The following is a 13,040-nucleotide window of genomic DNA, read 5'->3' as shown; positions in this document are numbered from 1 at the left end:
TATGTTAAAAATGCAATGTTATAAAAGAAAATGATTTCTTGCAAATACAATATGATGTTACAAAACTAAACAAACAACAAAAAAACTTCCCCACTCTCAATAATTTTACCACAATCTACTAAAAGTGCTATTCGCAATTCCATCTAATATTATAAAATGTCCCATTCCAAAATATGTCCCAATGTCCTAATAAAATCTATCACCTTTGATAAACATTTCATGATTGTTTGAGAATTTGTTAAATGTTTGAAGAATGTGAATGTGTTGAAAGTCACAAACAGGAAGAAAGAGCCTCAGTGATCTTTACTGGGATAAAGCAAACACATTCCCATTTTCACACAGTGGACACAAATGGGTGATGTGAGGGCAGAGTAAGAGGGGAAAATGAACGTATAATGCATCCCTGTGGTTCATAAAGAGACTCTGTGCCATTTGCCGTTCACACATGTATGTGTTTTTGTTGACGTGACACATGACCAGAGTGATACAACTGGGTGTCACACAGAAATCTGTGTGCTTGTGTTTGATTATGCATTAGTGGACACGTGGCACGTCATTGGCAGTGAATTTTAAAAGCCGCATAATTAACCGAGGGTTGGTTTTACTACGTTTTGTGCCCATGGACTTATTTATTTATGGATTTATTTCTTTTTTTGCAGCAGGTTTTCTGCTTGCAGCCACAATAAAAACTCCTGCTATGAGCTGGTGTCAAACGGTCAATGGACTGTCAGGGTACTGTCTTACTGTGTAATAAATGCCTGCTCCACAAAGGCCAATGGAGTGGAATAATAATAAAATAAAAAAACACATATCTTCATCTATTTCATCTACATCTATTCAGAAATGAATGAATGCACTAGGAAAAATCAACTGTGACATGAGTATGAAAAATATTATGTTAATTTCACTAGAAGAGACTAAATGACTTCTGCTGTTGGGCCCAGGAAAAAAAATTCAAATATGTCTGTTTGTATGTACTGTTTTTGACCATGTTATGATGCCTTCTTAGCCAGGTCACTCTTTTATCTCAACAAGGCTTTTACCTAGTCAAATAAAGGGGAATATATATAGTACATACATATACTGTATATATCTTCCTAGTAATGTCCTCTGTACAGGGTGTTCTCCTTTCACTCCGACCCAGCCAAAGTACATCTTCAAAACAGAGCTTTGACTGCTTTCATCCTGACAAATCCTGAAAATATGTTTGATTTGATCAGTCAATCAGCTGTAACTCTAAAGTGCATGCTTTGCATCAGTAACTGTATGTAGGGAACTGGGCCAGTGACAACCTCTCACTCAGGCTTTGAGTGCATTCAGGAGTTTATCTATATCTGGCGCTCTCAAGCTCACGGTGGAGTGTTGTGTGGTATTTCTTCTTTAGTTGGAGCTGCAGCTCAGCAGGTGTGAACAAAAATAAACCAGCAGAGTCACTCACACACAGGTAAATGATTCACTAAAGCTCAGCCTATCAGGCGGAAAACCTGCTTAGACATTTTTGGGAAACATATGGGATGAGAAAGAGAAATAGAGTTCAGAATTTAAAAGTAAGATGGAGTGAGACAGTGCGAGGTGTCGGACAGATGCAGAAAATGTAGGCTAAAGGCAAAAAGGAAAGGGGGAGTTGGTGGAGGAGAGAGTAATGTAGGGGAAAGGGGAAGAGTAAAGAGTGGGTGGGGCAGGGAGGAAGAGAAATGAGAAGAGGAGCTGAGGGAGCTCCTGATCAGCATAGACAGACAGCTCTTCATGGAAGGATACGTTGCCATGGATACCGAATACTAAAAGGAAGCTTTCTCTGAGAGACAATAATCAGGCCAGGGAGGAGGGGCAGAGCAGTGCTGTGGACTCGAGCACAGTCACACACGTACACATGCATGCATTAAACAAATAGGTCAACTAATAAAAAAAAGGCCAAGAGATGATCTTTGATCTTGGAGAAAAAAAAGAAAGATGAAAGAGGTGAGAGAAGCCGATGCAGCGAGACGATAAATATCATTCCCTGTTCATTAAATCAGATTAATATGATACACTCTTTGTCAGGTGAGGACTTTAAATGAGCAAAAGCTATATTTAATCTTAGGGGCAGAATTAACAGGAATGTTGCTGCAGTAATAGGCGATGAGATGAGAGAGTGCAAACTGAAAGGACAAAAGAGCCTGAGCAGGGTTTTTTAAACAGAGCCGCACAGGGAACAGAGGTTAAAGGTCACTCTCTGACCTGACCTCATTCAGCAGGAGTGTGTGGCATCACTCAGACACAGAGACGCACTTATCCAGAACATGTGCACTCTACATCATCTTTCTCTGTCCCTGTTATACTATACATATTCAACTTAAGCTGTGACCGGACCTGGTATTACAGGGACATATGTAACTTATGTAAAACAGTGACATATAAGCCCCTTTTCCACTAGTAGAGCAGCAGCAGGGTTACAGCAATGGAGATTGATGAGAAGAGTAGACAGGGCTTTTTTTTGTTTAATTACATTTACTTAACATGAACAGTGTTAAGAAGTTTGCTGGCTGCAAATGAAAACTGTGACTATACTGTCTGTGCCATTATTATCAGTGAAGCCACTCTTTCATGTTAACATTTTCTTTCAACTCGGATGACAATCGCGTCATAAATTAACTGCTTCAAGTAAAGCACACACTTACATCTGAGTGCGTCTCCACATGCATCTCAAGTGACCACCTGTGATTAGATCCCATTTCCACACTCTATTTGCAGATAAAAGTCATTTGTAATCAAATTCGCACAGGTCTGTGTGTCTGTGCGTGTGAGAGAGAGTCAGAGGCAAGGAGTGGCCGAGCCAACCAATTTGCTCGACGGCGGCTTTTCATTTCAAATGCGGACAGAAAGTAGAAAATCAATGTGTGGTGGTCAGTGTTGACTGTGTTTTTGGGGTGCCACAAATAACTCGACATAACACAACAAACACTGAGAAGTAGTTGACGGTTCTTGCTAAAAGTGTCACTTATCAGTCCTGATATTAACATCTGATTGCATGCAGACAGCCTTAAGAAAGACTGTTCACATCTGGCATTAAAATGCATCCTGGTTTTCACATCTGGCTTCCACCATACTTTATTCAAATACACACTAATGTCATGTTCACAAGAATAACACAATGTTTTTTTAACAAGGCCGACACACATGTCTGATGTATGCTTGTCTGTGGGAGTCGAAGAATGTGTTCTTCTGTGTCAGTGACAGAGAGAGAGTTCTTCTCACGCCGCTGTAACATGAACTATAACAACAAGCGTCTGTGATCGGATCACAGTGTTCACTAGTGTACTTAGTATTATCTGCACAAGATCAGATCAATTAGTACACATGTTAATACCAGGTCCAAACGGGGTATTAGAGCTATCGATTTGTGATTAGATAACACAAAAAGAATGTTAAAACCAGGTCTGTGCCCTAAAACACATACAGTAACCAGCCACAGTACTGGGGCTGTGCTCATTTCATACTGCAGTAACTCTCTAAAATTAAATGTTAGATATTTATTGTCATCAAAAAATGATGTAGAAAGTAACTAACACTACTTTATTTAATTTTCAAAAAACAAAGTATGCATTAATTAACTCTCATTTCAACCACGATGGACCTCAGTATAACTTGATTCTCCTATACAGGCTAAGACCGCAATTGGCTTGAAATCCTGCTTTATTGCTTCTAAAACCTCTTTTGTTAAAAACATCAACAACATTCTCAGATATTCTGCACAGTGAAGGTCTAACATTGAAAGAATGTAACAATAAGCTAGTGTGTGTGTTGCTGTGTGCAGGTGTGGTGATTAGCTTTCAGGCTGCTTACAGTGACATTACTCATCACTAACCAAATATCAACATAACACCCTTCAGTGCTGAAATCCACAATTCACTCACACACACACAATGGTCTTTGCCAACTCTGCTTTTATCTTGTCCTCCTCTATCTCTCACCCTTCACTTGGCTCTACTCCTTTTTTCCTCTGTATTTATCTTTCCCTCTGGTCCAGTCTGTCCTCTGTTCCCTCTCGTCCTTTCAACTTAGCCTCTCCGTCCTCGCCTCACATCTCTTCAGTCAGTCGCGATAAAGGGGATTTAGCTTTTTTAAAGTTCTCAGATTTGTCATGTGTCACCTCAAGGTCTTTTGGCACTAAGGTCGCTCATGATGCAAGTCACCGCAGAGCATTGATATTAGAGGGATAGTCAAACATTGATTGCGGGGGGGGGGTGGTGTTTAATTACTTTCTTGTCCAGAGTTATTGCGACAGATTGATATTAACTAATAAAGTTTAACTACTACTACTACACATACACATTTTTATACATTTAATATCTGCATCACATCCCCCGGAGATGAATTTTTAATGTGTGTTATTTGTTTACTGCAGGCCGTGAGCGACTATCAGGGATCCTGGGGGTGAGTGCTGACCAGGCCAGCCAGTTCCAGGACAGCTTCCTCCAGACATACAAAGAAGTCCACACTTTCATCCAGAAGACCATCCAGCTGTGCCACAAACAAGGTCTGTGTGCAATCATATTCTATTTGTGTCCCCTTATTACCTCAGAATGAGCGAAAATTAGTTTTACAGGACTTAAATAGCAAAATAGAGCTTTATGTCAGGGTCAATGTCAGCAAAATCTCCCAATACAGCGTAAAACGTGTTTCCCCTTGCACTCTTGACTACCACGAGGTCGATTGAGTGTCGTAGACATGCACACATACACCCACGCTCACTGTGGATGTGTGTGTTTGGCTGAGGAAGACGCGGATGTGCTTACATTAGCAGGAATGAGACAAACTGCCATGGGTCGATATTGGAGGGGAGGGGTTTTGTAAAGGGGCTGATGGTTGGGATCTATTTATATTCCAACTAACCGCCAACACAGCACACCTGAACTCACTCACTCAAAACGGTGTAAAGTCTTCACTTTAACCCACACATCAACATGAGCCCAGTGTCAGTCAGAGTGCACCAGAACAATTCATCCAACTGATGTTTGGAGGATGACCTCCGCTGGTTTGTCATCTAATCCAGTGTTAACTTCATTTCACGTGTGCAGTGTTGACGTTCCCGCTAATAAAACCACTGAGAGGCTATGACGTAAACCAATTACAACCTAATCTGATTAGTCGGCATCAGTGAGAAAGATCTAATTGTGTCTGTTAACTTCAGCTCGTCTCTCGGGCTGTTTTTGTCGAGAAAAGTAGGTCCGTGCTAATTTTATCGTGAAAAACAAGTGGTGAAAAATAACATTGGACCCAAGTAAACATGAAGAATCAGGTCAGGGTTGTGGGATATTTTATGCTGGTGGGAATGACCAACTCCTCTATGAAAAACACTGACCCACTGCAACCTGTCAGTGATGACACGCCCCTTTCCCCACTCATCACTTTCTCTTTTTCCGGTGTCAGCCTCTCAATCGAAGTAGCAGCGTAATGGATTCAGTCTTCCAAAATGCTGCACATGGATCTCAGAAGAAGCTCCCTCGTTCTCAGGGGCAGAGTGATGCTGCGCCAAAGAGTGGGTTTTTATTCAGCTCATCACCATGGTGATGCTCCCATCGGAGACGGTGCTGGGATTTATCTGCCCCATTCATCCCACACGCTTGGTCTTGCTGTCCCTCATTCTGTCTGGCTCTTTCTCTTTGTTCCTTTTGTCTTCTGGTTCTTTCTATTTTTTATAGTCTATGGATCTCATTCCCAAAGAGAAATTTAGTTGATCAATAAAATAGTCTGCAATAGGAGGAGGAGGAGAAGAGAGTTAAGGAGGTGCACAGTATGACAGTAGATTGACTGCCTTTAGTTGGTGCGTTGTGACTCGGATCAAAGATTAATGCTGTGGCTCCTGATTCACGCTGCACTGAGTGTGAAGTCGATCGGTATCTGATAAAGTTTGATGTTGGCAGACTGAGCAGAAACGAGGTGAGCACGGCAGGCGGCTCTGCTGCTGTCAAAATATCGGTAAATATATGGGAAAGGGCATTGTAAAGGTGAGGTCAGTGTCACACCGTGGGTGTAGTGACAGAGAGAGAAGAAAACAAAGAAGAAAAAAAGAAATAGGATGTAGTGGAGAACAAAGAGGGAAAAACGTAGCAGCCCGGAGGGAAGAGAACAAAGGACAGAAACAGGAATATTTTCCAACGCTTTCTCTTAGTCATCAATATTATGCCTTCAAGTGATTATTTAATATAATTATAATCTAAAAACAAAAACACAGTCGTTTAACAGTTTCTGAAATACTCAACCTTGCAATGTTCAAAGTCAAAGTTTAATCACATTTCTTCCTCATTCTGATGCTCAAATTTCAGCAGCTGCCATTTCATATGTGTCAACGAGCAGTTGTACCTAATAAAGTTAAACTAAATAAAGACGGAAAACTAGAATCATACACATGCCTACAGAATATCTATCGCTCCATTATTTTACACCAATAAGCAACCAAATTATTTTAGGTCAGTTTGTTTTGTAGAGCAGAACCAAAGTGACCTGATTTGGTTTTGATTCTATGAAGACAAATTCTATGTACCATAAAATCAGTCATTTACAACAATATCATATGATAATTTAATTATGGAGCCTTCCAATACAAGGGGAAAAATTAAGGTTATTTTGTGCAGGGACTCTGTGCTTATGTTTTCTTAAGCACCTCTCTCTTAACCGCAGAAATTCTTCCTCCATCACTATCCCATTTTACTAATTCCTAAATTACCAGGCAACCACAAAATAAACAATCTTCTGCGTTGAACGTTTGTGAGACCTTACGAAACCTTTCCTCGCAAACCTTTTCTCTTCAGTTTTCCTTTTCCAACCTTCTATCATTTTTCCTTCCATTTACCACAGTGTAATACCACTAGGTTTTAATAAATCAGATAGTAAAGTGTAGTGTTTCACTGACTGTGAAACCTGTGTGACCATCATGAACAGCAGTGTCCGGACTAGAAAAAAACAACTTGACCATGAAAAACACCCACATTCCAGTATACCTGTCCATCAGTGGAATCACTCATGTGATGTGTTTTCACTGACACAAAAGTACACAGCACATTTCTGTCATCGTGCCCCAGAACAAAGGTCATGCTCCTCGTGAAAAGGTCGCACTCATGTGTCATTGATGAATCCACTGTGAGTAAGGTTTTGTGGTGGTTAGTGTTGGTGTCTGCTTATTTCCTATGCATTCGTGCTTCATGCGTGTGTGTGTTCTCGGAAGAGAGTCAATCAGGTCTAATGCCATGGTTTGTTTTCCTCAATGTAACGGATTCTAAAGGATTTAGCTCTAAAGCCCATGTCATTGTTGCTCAGCTGGTGGAATGTACTGGGTCCACTGTGTATGTGTGTGTGTTTGTGCGTGCTGCATACCTGCATACCTGCATAATATAATGTGTCACGTGTGTGTATGTGTACTTGAACCTCTTTAGGACCTTTTCTGGTGCAAACACTGATCTTGTCAGGACGATTAGTCCTCAAGGACACCAAAACCTGGTCCTAATGATGCAGAACCTAATTTCTGAGGAACTGCGACCCTCATACCGTGGATGAAGTGGTAGAAAATTGATGGATGGTTAAGTTTAGGGTCAGGCGTTCATGGAGACCCCTAAAGAGAACCTTTGCTCACTTGAAAAAGTCCTTTAAGCCTTGTGACAAATTGCCTCAAGTGAATTATTTATATCACTATCAGTTTACACTTAGAAAATAAATAGATACATATACGGTATGGTTGATGTGGAGTCAGACTTAAAAGTAGAACTACATGTTTGCTGGTTTCTGGGTTTCGTGATTCTCAAAGATGCTGCTATTCAGCGTGTCCAGAGAGGGCCAGTCCTTCTGACAAATGCCCATCTGTCCTCAATGTAAATCTGTCCAAATGTTATAGCTTATATTTATTTTTTGCCTTTTCAAGGGTACGTGCTATCCATCATGGGTCGTCGGCGAATTCTTCCTAACATTAATTCTCCAGATTGGGGAATTCGCATGCAGGCTGAGAGGCAGGCCGTCAACTTTACAGTCCAAGGTAGGATGGCCTGTGCGGTCTGTGGGAATTTTGTCACAGAATCATAATTTGAAAAGGGTTGCTACAATTACTTCAAAATACATGATAAAACTGACATCATGTTGTATTGAAGAAGAGCGGAAACGTGATTGAAACCATTAACCCCTCAAGAAAATGTTTAAGTGAGACATCAAAGCTTGTTTTCACATAGACTTCCATTCAAACAGACTTACTTTTGCAACCAGCAGAGTCCTCCCCTCATGGCTGTTCACCATATTTTTACTTCTGCTTCTACTATGTCCTATTTTTTTTTGTATGATCTATGTTCCATGCACAGCTTCTGCTGCTGATCTCTGTAAGATGGCCATGATCAGAATCTTCAACCTCATCACATCCTCCTCATCTCTTACTACCAGGTACAAGCACGACACACAGCTCTACTGACTTAAGTATGTTCACATTATGTGTAAGATATTTATCCCATATTTATAACTAACGCTATTTTCCTTCATTTGCAACCAAATATGCAGTAGCTCTCACATCTATTTGAATCTAGGTAAGAAAGTGCTATATTCATGGACTGGAAGTGACTGAGGCTGTCGGACCAAAACACACAAGCAGCTTTCACAACTTTGCCAGCCAACTAATTTTGAAGAGCTGAGGCTTTTTCCCCAAATGATTGCTGTTGTTACATGCCAAACATTCAGCTCGAGTAAACACACTCAAAGTACGAGCCAAAGTATACTAGATCCAGAGGAGAATGTTGAGAGTAGAGAGAATGTGGAGTTAAGGTTTTGTGGTGGTTTGTTGGTGAAGAAACCTAGTTGTGTTGCCTCATGTGTATTTTCAGTAGTTGTGGTGAATGTGTTTTTAACTGCAGGCTGATAGCGCAACTCCACGACGAGCTCCTGTACGAAGTGGAGGACTCCCAGGTGGAGCACTTTGCAGGTGAGTGTGCTGCATTCAGTGTCAGAAATCAGTTTTCCAATATGTAGATATCGGTTTATCGTAGACATTGGAAGGTCCAGTATGGAGGAATTAGTGACATCTAATGGTGAGACTGCAAGTTGTAACAAAAGAAGGACTCCTCCACTTACTGCCTTTACCAAGGACATCAGGGAACTACGGTGGCCTTCACATACCAAAACGAATGTCAAGAGAGCATGTAAATTGGCTGCCTTCATAAAGCAAGACTTTTGCCTTAAGTACACAGAACAGGCTTATTCTAAGGTTATGTAAACATAAACATTTTTAATTTAAAGTAAATACATACTCATATAAACATAATTATGTATAGTTTATGTCATTCCTCCAAATAAACTTTCCTAAATGTTGCACACTGGACCAAAGCCTGTTTTGGTTCATTTATATGACAATTAACTGTTTTTTTTATAATTGTATTTTATAATGGCTCTGGTCGTTAATATTTCTGTTGCTGTGTGTGCAGCTCTGGTGAAGAGCACCATGGAGTCCCTGCAGCATATAGACTGTCTGGGCATCCATCTCAAGGTCAGTGACTGGAGCCTGAGAGATTATTTTGAGTTTGAGTTATTTGTCATATTCTATATTGTACCTTTTGTTCAACCATGGTCACACAAAGGTGAAGATTTGTTTCTGTTAGATGGAACAAACAAGGCCAGGGCCAAAGAAAATCCTCCTCCCTGTTTTTATTATATTTGAGCCGCTGTAGTAAAAGACATGGCAGCAAAAGATGGCGGCCTCTCGAAACCAAATGTTTTTTACTTAAAAGTGATTTTACACGGATGCATACATACTTATGGCTTGTATATTGCCAGTAAACCCTCCTAAATGTTACACGGCAGATCTATAAAAATAAAGAGCTTCTGAATCCCCAGAAATACCAGCTCCCATACTGTGGCTCCAAGAGATTTGTATTATCTAGGTGTTGTGTTGGACATTTCAGAGAGTGATGGCAACCAAACACCCTTCCCTTTTTCTTTTTGTGTGTGTTGTGCTTGTTTCCCAGGTCCCCCTGAAGGTGGCGATCTCCAGTGGCAAGTCCTGGGGGTCCATGTCTGAGCTCAATGTCTCAACAGAAATTCCCACTCCTCATTGAGTCCCGTCCCGCCCTTCACTGCCTGTCTGTCAACCACACAGTATTCGGTAAAACATTTGATCCCTCCTGTCCACCGTAGCCATCTTTCCTTCCTACTGTCTTATAGCCTTTCCCTCTGCCTCTCTCTCTTCACTTGTCCTGCATCCACCATCGCTATGGAAACCAGGCAGCTGCAGCTCCTTCCAGCTCCAAATTTGCGCTTTCACTTCATCCGTATCCGGGGGCAACGGCAGGAGCCACAGACTGGATTGTACCAGTTCTAATTTTTTTTTTCACTCTCTCTCTCTCTACATGATGAAAAAAAAAGTTATCCTCCTCTGTTTTCACACTACCTTGTTAAGACCAACACTGTTTTCTGTGCCTCGTTGTCAAGGTGAAGCTGTACGTTTGTAGGAGTGCTGTTGCTCTATGATATTTATTGGTTCATTAAACTGGATGGATTTGGATATGAAATATGTTGCACGTATTCTTCGTTCTTACAAAATAAAATCTGTGACGGGAGGTTTGTACTTTTTTTTTCATGCCTGTTTTCTCTTTGTGGGCACTTAAGCTCAATTAATTTAAGCTCATTTGCATGTTAAATGTTAATCGTATGTTAATGTGTTAAATGTAATTCGACCAACAATAGGCACACCAAAGTCAATTGTTTATAGAGGAAATTTCAGTCCGGGAAGAACAGCCACAGACTGACAGATTAGAGAAAGTCATTTGCATTAAGCCCATATTCCAGGACTTCAAAGCCAAAAAGCCTTTGTTTTTGCTTGCGCTCAGCTGATTGAAAGCAGATGATCTCATTTTGTTCAGGTGTGAGAGTCCAGCAGCGTCTCACTCTGTCCAGCTCATCTTTTATCTGCTCATTTGGCCCCAGTCTGCTCTCCCCTTTGTCTTGTTTGTGTCTCAGTCACACACACACACACACACACACACATTCCACAAATGCTCCTACACAAGCGCGCACACACACACACACACATACGCCCACTTCTTTTTTTTTCTACACTGTCACCATGAATACACTCCCGCTCAGTAGCCGGCTTCCAGGCACACAGACTGACTGAGTTTCCTCATCTTTGGCAGCCACGGCGAGACTCTCTTTGCCCCCGTTATAGTCTCCTCCAATTAAAACCCTTTTAAACCTGCAGAATTATTCCATGCAGAGCCTTACACACAGTGACATTTTAAACAAAGCCCAACCCCAATTACCTATTTGAAATGTTTCATCCTAATTAAAGTTGTCATGTCACTGTTTATGGCACCAAGGAATAACAACACTGCCAAAGTTCCTGTCTTGTTTTTGTGTTTACATTCCTCCAGTTTCCTATCGTTTCCAGTGTGTGGACCTGTCACGCTGCCTATTGAACTCCACTCATAGGAATGTGCTCTCCATGTGCTGATGTGAGAGAAGCATTTTCTCACCAGGTCAGTATATGAGCAGCTCTGAGCTGCAGCAGTGGACAGTGTTATGGAAATCTGCCCCTCCATTCTTTCATTGTTCTACAGCTTTGGGGTGCAAGCCCCCCCTCATGCCCCCAACCCCACCATTTTTTTCTTCTTCTTTTTTCATAGGGGAGTGTGAGACTGGTACGTGCAAATTCTAGAGTGCACTCTGCACTTTTGGAGTGGGGGTGCTCAAAGTGGCTACAACAGTAAAACAAACACTCATAATAAAGCTCATTCCAGGATGCTACATCATACTAGCACTGCACAGTTGACAGTTGGCGTTTTTGTTTTTGTATGATCATGCCATTGTGCTTTTTACAATCTCCACATAGACATCTTCTGTCAGAAAGGAAGCGTAAGAAACCTCCGGAAAAGCCGCAGAGGACGAATCCCTCGTCCAGGTCTGACACTTTTTATTACATTTAAATACAATAAAATGATGCACAACTAAAAACCTGTTTAAGCTCAACTCTATTTCCTGGACTTTAATAAGATTTTAAAGACATGAATGCAGTTATCGGTACATCATTTGATTGACTTTAACGGCCTGTGCCATTAACAGGAGTCACTGCCTGAGGGTCCCCATGAAGAGCCCAGTTGTCAAGGGCAACAGCATGAGCTTCTCCCAGCTGCCATGGTGACCGAGAGATGTGTATGTATAGTATAGTGTTGGTAAACCCTGCTCCATATAACCTCACGTTTGTCATTGCTGACATTTATGCCACTTTAAATCACATGTAAAATCCTTATACGAATTATTGAGCTGCTGTTATTTCTTTTATTATTAGAAACATGAACAGAGTGACCATTCAATAATTCACATCATGACTGCTCCAAGAGAGGGAGCAGTCATGATGTGACTGCTCCAAGAGAGGGAGTAGTCATGACTGCTCCCTCTCTTGGAGCAGTCACATCATGACTGCTCCAAGAGAGGGAGTAGATATTTATGCACTCTCACACACGTTTCTTAAATTCTAAAACTATATACGTTTTCTGGTTTTATTATGTATATTCTTCACCAATCGGTTCCAAAACAAATTTATTTTGTAGAAATGCCCATTTCTTCTTTTCCATAGAAAATCCAGTTAATCTGCCATCTTTCTACTCTTTACTGATCAGTTATTTCAGTCTTCATGGTCTTTTCCCATCTGGACTTAAGAAACTCATTTAGATTCTTTGTCCTTTGTGTTTTTCCCCATGATGTATATTTTATTGAGTTTTTCTTTCCATTTATTTATTTAAAGTGCCGTTGAATTTAACCAGTCACTTAAACAGTTTGCATTATCTCCAACTCTGTGAAGAAAAACGTTGACAGTCACAAAATATAAAAGCTTAATGCATCGTCAATTTTAATTGATACAGTTTATGTACATCCATGGTTCAATCGTCGTCATAATGCAAGAAATCCCACCTTTACATCTATACAGTGTTCCAGTTGTTGTCAGTAGAAAAGAAAGAGTTAATAATCACAATAAAAATAATAATAGTAATCCCAGTGTGGTGATACAGCAATCTTCCAAAGAAATGACAGACAGGGAG

General features: G+C 40.8%; 1 protein-coding gene across 1 annotated transcript in view; it reads left to right on the top strand.

Annotated features, from left to right (window-relative positions):
* poln (polymerase (DNA directed) nu) overlaps positions 1 to 10,061 on the top strand; it is a gene marked incomplete at both ends in the record, with an annotated part of 42,062 nt that extends 32,001 nt beyond the window's left edge. The window contains 6 exons of the mRNA XM_083905607.1: positions 4,385 to 4,516; positions 7,895 to 8,005; positions 8,322 to 8,400; positions 8,865 to 8,932; positions 9,432 to 9,493; positions 9,972 to 10,061. Of these exons, the coding sequence (XP_083761733.1) occupies positions 4,385 to 4,516; positions 7,895 to 8,005; positions 8,322 to 8,400; positions 8,865 to 8,932; positions 9,432 to 9,493; positions 9,972 to 10,061 (542 nt within the window). The remainder of the gene's footprint in view (positions 1 to 4,384; positions 4,517 to 7,894; positions 8,006 to 8,321; positions 8,401 to 8,864; positions 8,933 to 9,431; positions 9,494 to 9,971) is intronic.
* Positions 10,062 to 13,040: the final 2,979 nt, after the last annotated feature.

Source organism: Microchirus variegatus (genome assembly GCF_963457635.1).
Source record: "Microchirus variegatus genome assembly, chromosome: 2".
Lineage (NCBI taxonomy): Eukaryota > Metazoa > Chordata > Actinopteri > Pleuronectiformes > Soleidae > Microchirus > Microchirus variegatus.
The sequence above is the reverse complement of the archived record's forward strand: the minus strand, read 5'-3'. Positions and strand labels throughout refer to the sequence as shown.